Source organism: Somniosus microcephalus, chromosome 8, assembly GCF_052327205.1.
Source record: "Somniosus microcephalus isolate GS21.2 chromosome 8, FLI_Smic_1.0, whole genome shotgun sequence".
Classification (NCBI taxonomy): Eukaryota; Metazoa; Chordata; class Chondrichthyes; order Squaliformes; family Somniosidae; genus Somniosus; species Somniosus microcephalus.
In genome coordinates, this window is record NC_140994.1 from 171527659 (window position 1) to 171539880 (window position 12222).

Consider the following 12222-nt stretch of genomic DNA (forward strand, 5'->3'; position numbering starts at 1 on the left):
TAACTGATACTTAAACAGTTCAACTATTGTTTAAGTGTCAATATTACAAACTATGGTAAACCATGTTTCCATATCAATAGGAGCCTTAGCACAATTGAGGTCAATGGGCATCAAAGGGAATACCCTTCAATAGATGGAGTCATATCTGACACAAATGAAGATTGTTGTGATTGTCAATTGCGAGGAGGGGGCTGGAGTGGGAGGAGGAGGAATGCACATGACTTTAGAGTCAGAGGAATGGTGAGTACAGGGATTGTAGGGTAGGAGGAGGTTACAGAGATTGGGAGGGGCGAGGCCATGGGAGGATTTAAACACAAGGATGATAATTTTAAATTTGTGACTTTGGGGGCTCGAAGTCAATGTGGGTCAGCAAGGACAGGTGTGATGAGCGAGCAGGACTTAGTGTGGGATAGGATAGGGGCCACAAAGTTTTCGATGAGCTAAAACTTATGGAGGGTGGATGTTAGGAGGTTGGCCAGGACAGCATTGGACTAATTGAGTCTGGAGATGACAAAGGCATGGATGAGGGTTTCAGTGGCAGCTGGGGTAATTTCAGGCAATTCTTAGGGCATTTCTCCTATGATGTCTTTGGACTCTACTGAGTCTAGGAAGAAGAGATGGAATCTCCATGTAATTTGTCACACAGGACTCCAATATTACATTACTGCTCAGGCATCAGCATTGCACAACACTAAAGCTCCTGACAACAAATGGATTGAGCTTTCTTGAAGATTCTCACCCTTCTATTAGCTTTATCAGACATCTTTGCCACTTCTTTGCCTCACCAAATATAAGTTGTAATTATTAATAGGTACGTGGGCAACCTCTTGATAAAAGTCTTCAATGGAAAAGAAAACCAGGTAGAGTGTAAAACAGGCAGCTGATTCGCTATTGCCCATTTTGCACGACCACTCAAGATGAATTTCACCCCCATTGTGTTTGCCTTCTCACCAATCAATGAAGATACCATTTGCTGTACATTGTCCCTTAAAAAATGATAGAGATCAGCATAGGTTTTACAACAGGAAAATAATACTTAAATCCTGGCCACCATGGAACATGTTTGCATCACATAAAATATACTGCATTCTAGTGCTCGAGCGAGCAAATGGATGGCTGCTGCGGAACCAACATAGATGGGCAATGCAGCAGAGCTAATTGGTTGCTTAACAGTAACGAGTTCACTTCCAAACACAAACAGATTTTGACATAGACAACTGCTGTCATTTAATTTTAGGGAAAATAAATGGTGTATGTTGTGTCAAACTTTTCTTTAATGACAACATATCTCTCTTTGTAAAAGGGTGAAAGCACTATTATTCCTTGAACAAATGTATATTTAGGCAATTACTAGAATATTCAAAACAATATAATACAAAAACTACACTTGTTTTTTCTCGAAGTTTGACTTTATTCAGGTTTTATTTTCCAGTTTCATCTAAATAATACACTTCCATTGATTGAAATGCTGGCAAGACAATATACTAATACTTTTTCTATTAAAACTGTATTCCTATATTCACGACTTAATTTTAAAAGTCCTAAAGGCATTAGATATCTAGGAATGCAAATTATTTTTAAGAATGTGCTTGCAGAGCAACACTGAAGTTTTATTGCACAATTGTCAATGAGAATATAAATTTTAAAACCATTATCATCTTCCGATCACAGGTATCAAGTTCTGTGTTATTTCAAGTATTTAATAGCTCACCTACCTAGATATGCTGTCCTTTATTCTCCATCTGGAGTCTAAACTTTATTCAATTGCCAAAGTCCCACAAGACATACAATTTAGCTAATGAAGAATTACCTTCTAATGCTTTCACTTACTGCCCTGGCACATAATTCGAAGTGAAATGTTCAAGCTAACTCTCTAATACAATTATGTTTGCGTAACACTCAGCACAGTCACAAGATTTATTTTCTGTTCTATTCTAATTCGCACTTGTTATAACTGTAAACACGGTACGAAAAACATATTAATAAGGTGGAATGTATTAAACACACATTTGACTCATAGTAATGTTTTGTGCTGTGTCAGTTGACTGACAGAGGTTCACATTAGTATGGTATAAGTTATTTTAGAAACAGACTACATAAATGCAGACAGCACAACCGTTGCCTTTTTTATTGCAACATCTGAAACTAATGTCAATCAGAATTAATTTAAATTAGTATTTTTAAGTCATTAAATAAGCTTTTTGAAAAACTATGTAAAAGTACAAATGGGTTAAGACAAAGAAAACCAGTTTTTAAAGTTTTGGCACATTGAACTCACTATAAACTGGATTGCTTGGTGTTTTTCTTCAGTTATTTTGTGCTTTTACAATCCTTTGTTGAAATAAACATATTCCACTCCAGGACTGTTCTCTCGAACTTTGGCCTGAATATCATGCTCCAGACGGCTCACAGCCATAGAACTGTAAGAAATTAAACAAAAGGCATCTCAAGACAGTTCAGGTATATAGTATGTCCCATGAGTGGGCCAAATGTGGATTGAAATCTAGGTATGTAATTTTCATTCAAGTTTATACCCAGTTTATTCGATGACTCTATAACTATGGTTTGGTTTTATATTTACATCCTAAATAAAAACTAAGTTGCTGCGGTGCATTATGTAGATTGTACATACTACTGCCACAGTGCACCGGTGATGGAGGAGATGGATATTCATTCAGTGGCAGAGGCACCAAATCAAGCAAACTGCTCTGTCCTGCATAGTGTGCTTAAATGTTGTTGCGGTTGCACCTATCTAGCAAGTGACGAGTATTCCAATATACACCTGACTTGAGCCTTGTAGATGATGTAGAGACTTTGGAGGGATCATGTGGTGAGCCACTCATCACAGAGTTCTCAGACTCCGCCACGCTCTTGTAGCCATGGTGTTGAAATGGCTGGATGATGGCAGTGACACTGAAGGTTGTAGGGATTGGGGGGGAGGTGGCTGGGTTTTCCCTTGTTTAAGATGGCCATTACCTGACACTTACGTGGCACAAATGTTACCCATCACTTTTTAGCCCAGGCCTGGATTTTGTCCAGATACGACTGTAGGCTGACATGGACTGCTTCATTATCAGAGGATTTGTGAATGGAACTAAACACTGGAAGCATCAACAAACAGCCTCACCCCAGACCTTATGATAGAGGGAAGGTCCGTGAGGTAGCTAAAGATGGTTTGGATAAGGATGCTTCCTTGAGGAACTCCTGCAGTGATGTCCTGGGGCTGTGATGACTGGCCTCTGACAACCACAGCCACCTTTGTCAGGTATGACTCCAGCCACTAGAGGGGTTTTCTTTGACCTCAGTTTTGCTATGCTACTTGGTGCCGTACTTGGTCAAATGCTGCCTTGGTATCTATGGCAGTTACTCTCAACTCTCCTTTGGTATTCAGCTCTTGTGTTCATGTCTGGGCCAAAGCTGTGATGAGGTCTGGAGCTGAGTGGTTCTGGTAGAATCTGAATTGAGCGTCTGTGAGTAGGTTATTGGTAAGTATGTGTTGCCTCATGGCACTACTAAAATATTGGGCAGGATTTTAATTTGGAGGCAGGTAGGGAGCGGGGGATCTGGATTGTGGTCAGGAAACCCGAGAACACAGATTTCCCTCTGGCCCTGTCAAATTTAATGGCAGGGTCTGATTAATTTTTGTTTTGGGTCGTTTCCTGCCTGCAGCCAGCCAGATTGAGAGGTTAGCTGGCTCTCGGGCGGGTAAGCCTGCAGCACCAGGCCGCAGCCATGGAGCAGAGAGGAGGGAGAAATCCGAAGCCGTAATCGGGGAGGGGGGGGGGGGGGGTTCGGAAAGGCCAGGATTGCTGGGTTGGGGTGAGGGGGGGGTTTTGAATGCCTCGTGGGGGAGATCGGAGGCCTCAGGGTGGGGCAGGGGGCGATCAGAAGGGTCGGGGGGGGTGTCTGATCGCGGGGGCGGGGGAGGGGGTGGGTTGGCGAGGCAGGGACGCTGGATCCAACAGGTAAGTGGAAAGGCACTAACTTCCTGGATCCAGCAGTCCTCGCCTTCCCTTAGCTGCTGGGTTCCCCGAGGCCTGGGATACCCAGTTGCCCAGAGTTGAATTTAAAATGGAGATTCAAAATGAGTCACGCAGCCTCATTATAATATTTAAAGTGCCAACCCGCCTCCTGGGAGCAGGTTGCCCGCTCAGTCCCCGTCCCACCTGTTAAAACTGGAAGTAGGCTGGTTTGGCTTCATTGGCTGTAAAGCGCTTTGGGACGTCCGGTGGTGGTGAAAGGCGCTATATAAATGTAAGTCTTCCTTTTCTTTCTTTTTGTTGGAGGCGGGTTTGGGTCGGGATTCAGATTGCTATCACTTTATCCTCCCACCCGACCCAAACCTGCCCGTTTTTTGGGTTAAAATTTCCCCATTGAATCATCAATTTCTATTCAGTAAATGAAACAATAAATTAAATCTAGGAAGATGATGATATCCAAGTTTTTAAATCATGAAAATGATTTGGGAGGGTAATTTTGGAGAAATGCTTTGTGCTGAACCATGACATGCAAACTAAGGAAACCATGGACTAAATGTAACTTAAGGAGTAACTACTTCACAATTTTTTGCCCATTAAGTGGTACTACAACAGAATGAAACTATGTGGAGTAGAGATTGTTACCTTTTTTTAGGTTTCTTACTCCAAATATTTTTCTCTGGTTCAGTGTCTCAGATCACTCCCATAAGCAAACCATTTCTCCCTATGAATTGAATGTACCTTCACCTGAGCAATATCTAGATAATTAGGAAAGGGAGAGACTAAAAGAACTTCAGAGATTTATCATAGATTAATAGACGCTCCAAGATCCCTTGATCAAAAGTGATAGTTAACTCTGTCTCTTCTATCCAACAGTTCAAATGCAACGTTGTAGGTGACTAGGAAATCATTTCTCAGACATAAGAAATAGTTTGTGAAAGTTCACTGCTGGTATTCTATGCAAATATTCTTGGGATTGATATAAATATTGAGGCGCATCTCTTGAGTTTGATATAAACATGAAGGTCTAACTTAAACACAAGCAACTGATGCTGCTCAGTCGTGATTTTGAGGACTGATAACCTGCCTGTATCTCTTTGATGTTGTAGAAGGCAGATTTTGACATGAAGTAGGTCATCTCTCTCTAGGCCACTGTTATTTTGTGGCTTTAGATTCTCTGTTCACGAGCAAGAGCTGAGTTTCGATGCAGTCTATAAAGTATTGGTACAGGTTATGCAGAAAACCAGAGTTTATAATGGCGTCAAATAGGACTGAGCTTTCTTAAGGACTTTCTCCTATTTCCCCAGTTTTTTCAAACAACTCATCATATTTGACAATTACCAAGCCAAGAATAAGTGGTGCCCCCTGGGATCAATGATAGGCCTCTAGCTATTCACACTATATATAAATGTAGGAACAGAGGAGAGTATATCCAACTTTGCAGATGATACTCGGCTAGGAAGAGGATATAAAATTTGAAAACAACATAGATTAAGCAAGTGGATGGAACAATGGCAAATGCAGTTTAATGTTTCAGGGAGTACGCTTTGGATACAAGAATGGATTAAGAGGATACAATCTAAATGGGTAATTATTAGGTAGATATACAAAGGGATTTAGATGTCCCAACTCCATTACAATCTAACCTGCAGGTGCAAAAAGCAATCAAAAAGGCTGAGGATACTGTGCTTCATTGTAAGAGGTATAAACACAAAAGAAGTACTCTTGAAATTATACACAACACTCGTCAAACGTCATTTGGACTACTGAATTCAGTTTTGGGCAGCCCACCTTAAAACTGGCCTTGGATTCACCAGGTGTGGGATGAAGGAACTGAACTATAATGATGGAGTAGATAAACTTGGGTTATACTCCCTCTTGGAGATGAGGAAGTTAAGGGGTGATCTGCTAGAGGTGCATAAAACAATGAAGGAAAGTTACAGGGTAGATAGGGAATGATTTTTCCCTTCCAGGAGGGAATCTAGAACAAGAGACATAGGCCTAGAAATTCATCTCGCGTAGTGGCGCAAAACAGACGGTATGGGATCGGCCACCCGTTATACGCAGTGCCTGATAGTGCAAGTCGCATTGAGTTTAAGCAGACTTTGGTAAGTGGCAGAAAAAGTCTTTTAAGTGCATTTACTGAATTTTAGTGAGTAAAAAAGTGAATTATTTGAAGTAACTTAAATTTTTTTAGAGTAAATTAAGCTGTTGGGGAGTTTAAACCGGAAGTAGAATCCGGGTATAAAAAGGGGCGGGTTTAGTGCGGTAGCGCTGAGTGCAAGTCGCATTGAGTGTAAGTAGAGTTTGGTAAGTGGGAGTTCGGGCAAGTGGGAGGTGAGGGGGTGCTTTTTGCTCTCTTTTGCTTCCCACTCTCAGGCTAATCCAACACTGCAGAAGCGGAGCAGCGAGACAATTCAACCGGACAGGTCCCCCAGACAGCATTCACGAGGGAGGTTGGTGAACAGCTGGTTGGTAGGTCCTCTTCCTTCTCTTCTATACCTTTAAGTTGGTAAGTCCTATTAAATAGTGGTGTAATATATCATCTATATCGGGGCAGAGGGTCTTCATAACTAATAATAAGAAATTTAATTAATTACACAGATATGGGTGAACAGGTGATGTGTCACTGTTGCGAAATGTGGGAGCTGGTGGACCCCATTGAGGCTCACGGTGATTACATTTGCGATAAGTGTTTGCTGCTAGAGGAACTCAAGCTCCATGTTAAAGAGCTTGAGACCGAGCTTCAGACACTGCGACACATCAGGGAGGGGGAGAAGTTCCTGGACTCTATGTTTCAGGAGGTGGTCACAACTATGAAATTAATTACTGCAGATGTAGTCCGTGGTCAGGGACAGGACGGTGTGACTACGAGTGAGGCAGGTACAGGGATCCAGGATGTAGTGTTGAAGGAGCCGCAGCCCTTGCTCTTGTCAAGCAGGATCGAGGTTCTTACTCCCTGCGAGGGCGGGAGCGGGGACTGCAGGGAGGATGAGCAACCTGGCCACAGCACCATGGTACAGGGGGCCATTCAAGTGGAGGGAGTGAAAAGACATGTTGTAGTGGTAGGGGATAGTATCATTAGGGGGATAGATAGGGTTCTCTGCAGTCAAGAGCGGGAGTCCCGAAGGCTGTTGCCTGCCCGGTGCCAGGGTTAAGGACATCTCTTCTGGGCTGGAAAGAAAGTGGGAGGGGGAGGATCCAGTTGTCATGGTCCATGTTGGTACAAACGACGTAGATAGGACAAGGAAGAAGGTTCTGTTAAAGGAGTATGAGCAGCTAGGGGTCAAATTAAAAAACAGAACCTCAAGGGTAATAATCTCTGGGTTATTACCTGAGCCACAAGCGAATTTGGCTAGGATAAATAAAATTAAAGAGTTAAATGCGTGGCTCAAAGACTGGTGTGGGAGAAATGGGTTTTGCCTCTTGGGACACTGGCACCAGTACTGGGACAGGAGGGAGCTGTTCCGTTGGGACGGACTCCACTTGGCCAGTGCTGGGACTAGAGTCCTGGCGAATCATATAACTAGGGCTGTAGAGAGGGCTTTAAACTAATTAGTGGGGGAGCGGTTTCTAGAGAGCAAATAACAGAAATGACAACGGAGAAGGTCATAGACTTAGGTAGCAGTGGGGAAATTAAAAAACAGAACGTGTCAGGAAGGTACAGAAGGTATGGAGTAAAAGGTAAAGTAGTAAAAGGGGAAAAAACAGGAACTAAGTGTCACAAAACATATTTGAAAGTTCTTTATCTGAATGCACGTAGCATTCGTAACAAAATGAATGAGTTAACGGCACAAATAACTACATATGGGTATGATCTTGTGGCCATTACAGAGACATGGCTGCAGGGTGACCATGACAGGGAATTAAACATACCAGGTTATTTAACAATCAGGAAGGACAGGCAGGAAGGGAGGGGAGGTGGGGTGGCTATGTTAATAAAGGAAGGAATCACTATAATACAGAGAAATGATATTGGGTCAAAGGAGCAGGATAGTGAAACAGTTTGGGTAGAGATAAGGAATAATAAGGGGAAAAAAACACTAGTGGGCGTAGTCTATAGGCCTCCGAACAGTTGCAACTCTGTTGGACGGAGTATTAATCAGGAAATAGTTGAGGCTTGTAATAAGGGAACAGCTATAATTATGGGGGATTTTAACTATCATATTAACTGGACAAATCAAATTGGGCAGAGCAGCCTTGAGGATGAGTTCATTGAGTGTATTAGGGATGGGTTTCTTGAGCAGTATGTAACTGAACCGACCAGGGGGCAAGCAACCTTAGATTTGGTCCTGTGTAATGAGACAGGATTAATTAAAAATGTCCCAGTAAAGGATCCCCTTGGAATGAGTGACCATAACATGGTGGAATTCCACATTCAAGTAGAGGGTGAGAAGGTTGGATCTCAAACAAGCGTGCTGAGCTTGAATAAAGGAGACGATGAAGATATGAGAGCGGAATTGATTAGAGTGGACTGGGAAAATAGATTAAAGGGTAAGACGGTACATGATCAGTGGTGTACATTTAAGGAGTTATTTTACAACTTCCAAAAAATATATATTCCACTGAGGAAAAAAGGGTGTAAAAGAAAAGATAGCCATCCGTGGCTAAGTAAAGTAATTAAGGATAGTATCCGACTAAAAACAAGGGCATATAAGGTAGCCAAATCTAGTGGGAGGATAGAAGATTGGGAAGTCTTTAAAAGACAGCAAAAAATAACTAAAAGATTGATTAAGAAAGGGAAGCTAGATTATGAAAGTAAATTAGCAAAAAATATAAAAACAGATAGCAAAAGTTTCTATAGTTATATAAAAAGAAAAAGGGTGGCTAAAGTAAATGTTGGTCCATTAGAGGATGAGACCGGGAAATTAATGGTGGGAAACATGGAGATGGCAAAAACGCTGAACAAATATTTTGTATCAGTCTTCACTACACTAAGAATATCCCAACACTGGACAAACAGGGGGCTCTAGGGGGAGAGGAGCTAAATACGATTAAAATCACTAAGGAAGTGGTACTTGGTAAAATAATGGGACTCAAGCCGGATAAATCCACTGGACCTGATGGCTTACATCCTAGGGTCTTGAGGGAAGTGGCGGTAGGGATTGTGGATGCATTGGTAATAATTTTCCAAAACTCCCTGGACTCAGCAAAGGTCCCGGCAGATTGGAAAACTGCTAATGTAACACCCTTATTTAAAAAGGGTAGTAGGCAGAAGGCTGGAAACTATAGACCTGTTAGCCTAACATCTGTGGTTGGTAAAATGTTAGAGTCCATTATTAAGGAGACAGTAACGGGACATTTGGATAAACATAATTTAATAGGACAAACTCAGCATGGTTTCATGAAGGGGAAGTCATGTTTGACAAATTTGCTTGAGTTCTTTGAGGAAGTAACATACAGGGTGGATAAAGGCGAACCAGTGGACGTAGTGTATTTAGACTTCCAAAAGGCATTTGACAAGGTGCCACACAAAAGATTATTGCTCAAGATAAAAAATCACGGGATTGGGGGTAATATTCTGGCGTGGGTGGAGGATTGGCTCTCCAACAGAAAGCAGAGAGTTGGGATAAATGGTTTGTTCTCAGACTGGCAATCAGTAACTAGTGGTGTTCCTCAGGGGTCAGTGCTGGGTCCCCAACTCTTTACAATCTATATTAACCATTTGGAGGAGGGGACCGAGTGTAACATATCAAAGTTTGCAGAGGATACAAAGATGGGAGGGAAAGTAGTGAGTGAGGAGGACATAAAAAACCTGCAGAGTGACATAGACAGGCTAAGTAAGTGGGCAGAGATTTGGCAGATGGAATACAATACTGGAAAGTGTGAGGTTATGCATTTTGGCAGGAAAAATCATAGAGCAAGCTATTATCTTAATGGCAAGAAACTGGAAAGTACTGTAGTACAAAGGGATCTGGGGGGTCCTGGTGCACGAAACTCAAAAAGTTAGTATGCAGGTGCAGCAAGTGATCAAGAAGGCCAATGGAATGTTGGCTTTTATTGCTAGGGGGATAGAATATAAAAACAGGGAGGTATTGCTGCAGTTATACAAGGTATTGGTGAGACCGCACCTGGAATACTGCATACAGTTTTGGTGTCCATACTTAAGAAAGGACATACTTGCTCTCGAGTCAGTACAAAGAAGGTTCACTCGGTTAATCCCGGGGATGAGGGGGTGGTCATATGAGGAGAGGTTGAGTAGATTGGGACTCTACTCATTGGAGTTCAGAAGAATGAGAGGCGATCTTATTGAAACATCTAAGATTGTGAAGGGACTTGATCGGGTGTATGCGGTGAGGATGTTCCCAATGATGGGTGAAACTAGAACTAGGGGGCATAATCTTAGAATAAGGGGCTGCTCTTTCAAAACTGAGATGAGGAGAAACCTCTTCACTCAGAGTGTGGTAGGTTTGTGGAATTTGCTGCCCCAGAAAGCTGTGGAAGCTACATCATTAAATAAATTTAAAACAGGAATAGATAGTTTCCTAGAAGTAAAGGGAATTAAGGGTTATGGGGAGCAGGCAGGAAATTGGACATGAGTCTAGGTTCGGAATGGTCATGGCCCTGTGGGTAGTGGAGCGGGCCCAGGGGCCGTGTAGCCTGGTTCTGCTCCTACTTCTTGTGTTCTAATTCTGTGTTAGGTTTCAGGAGATGGTTTTATTCCTGTTCCTGGCTGGGGTGGAGATCGCCTTTACAGAAGATAAGTACTGTAGAAAATATAGGGACAGAGTGATCTCCTGGACGAGTTTCGATCGCCTAGACGGGTCGGAGAGGAATTTCCCAGATTTTTTCTCCCAAATTGGCCATTGGGTTTTTTATCTGGTTTTTCGCCTCTCCCGGGAGATCACATGGGTTCGGGTGGGATGGAGAGTGATAGAAGATTTGAGGTTAGGACCAGATCAGCCATGATCTTATTGAATGGTGGAGCAGGCTCGAGGGGTCGATTGGCCTACTCCTGCTCCTATTTCTTATAGTCAGTTCCATTGCCTGCTATGGGACTGAATATCAGGTGCAGCAGATAACAGATGGCCGATTCGATACCACCCGTTTTGCACCACCGCCCGAGACGAATTTCTAGGCCATTCTCTTAGAATAAAAAGATCTTGCACTTATGTAGCACCTTTTCACAACCTCAGGATGTCCCAAAGTGTTTAACAGCCAATGAGGTACTTTTGAAGTGTAGTCACTATTGTAATGTAGGAATATGAAATAAGTCGGTTAAAAGTGAATGTAGGAAAAATTCCTCTACACAAAGGACTGTGGAAATGTGGAATGCACTGCCCCAAAAGGCCACTGATGCAGAATCAACTGAGGTGTTTAAAAGGGAGCTAGGTACTTGGTAAGTAAGGGATATGGAGAAAAGGCAGAGGTGTCACGGCTAACAAAATGGCATTAGGAATCAACCGCATAGTCCAAGTTAGAAGTCCTATGTAGACTGGACCTGGTAGGGGTGGCAGGTTCCTGTTCGTAAAAATCCAACAGTTTTTATGGTAATTTGTTCTGGTAGCAGCTCACAAATGACCAGATTTATTGAATTCAATTTCTGAAATTGCCATGGTGGACCTCTGGATCACTAATCTGGTAACATAACCACTACACTACTATACCCTATCTGAATATTTGGAATTCCAGTGAGCTTGCTACCCTTACAAAACAGAGGTTGATGTGGTCAATTTTTCCCTACACAGTTATTGACTTGTTCTTCTTTGCACTTAAGATAGCACATCATTTATCTATCCATTGTCCAATTTGTTCCATACTTGTCAGCTGTAATTTGGTCACTACAACTTATTAAGATGGAGAATTAATGATTCTGTAAAGCAAAATAGATCACCACTGGCACTTTTGATGGCATCCACCAGAATGTTGAAAAAGATGAAAAACAGAGTGGAACCCAAGAGATTCCAGTGTAGATTCTCTGATTAAGACAACAAACGTCAATTCTCATGACCTGATATTTGAGTTTTCTGACGGTCACATATCCAGTTCAACAGCTCACCAAGTATGCCAGAAGAGTGTGACTTTTTAAAATGAGGCTGGTGTGACACATCTGTCTTGGGAAAGAAGAGTTGTTATCTTATATAAAATAGATGATCATTTATCACAGTGAGTATATTAGGGTTGGTGAAAGGTTTCCAATTCAATAGAAAGTAGAGGGATGCAAATCTGGCACCAAGATACAACGTATGGTCTTGAAACTGGACTTAAACGACAGGATGATATGAATTGCTTTTCCTTACTTTTT

The 12222-nt window shown here is 42.1% G+C and overlaps 1 protein-coding gene across 2 annotated transcripts in view; it reads right to left on the reverse strand.

Annotated features, from left to right (window-relative positions):
- Window positions 1-1387: 1387 nt before the first annotated feature.
- LOC147113932 (sideroflexin-1) overlaps window positions 1388-12222 on the reverse strand; it is an 87220-nt gene continuing 76385 nt past the window's right edge. For both annotated transcript variants that reach the window (XM_085995368.1, XM_085995369.1), the window contains exon 11: window positions 1388-2420. In XM_085995368.1, coding sequence (XP_085851494.1) covers window positions 2324-2420 — 97 coding nt within the window. In that variant the 3' untranslated portion in view covers window positions 1388-2323. The remainder of the gene's footprint in view (window positions 2421-12222) is intronic.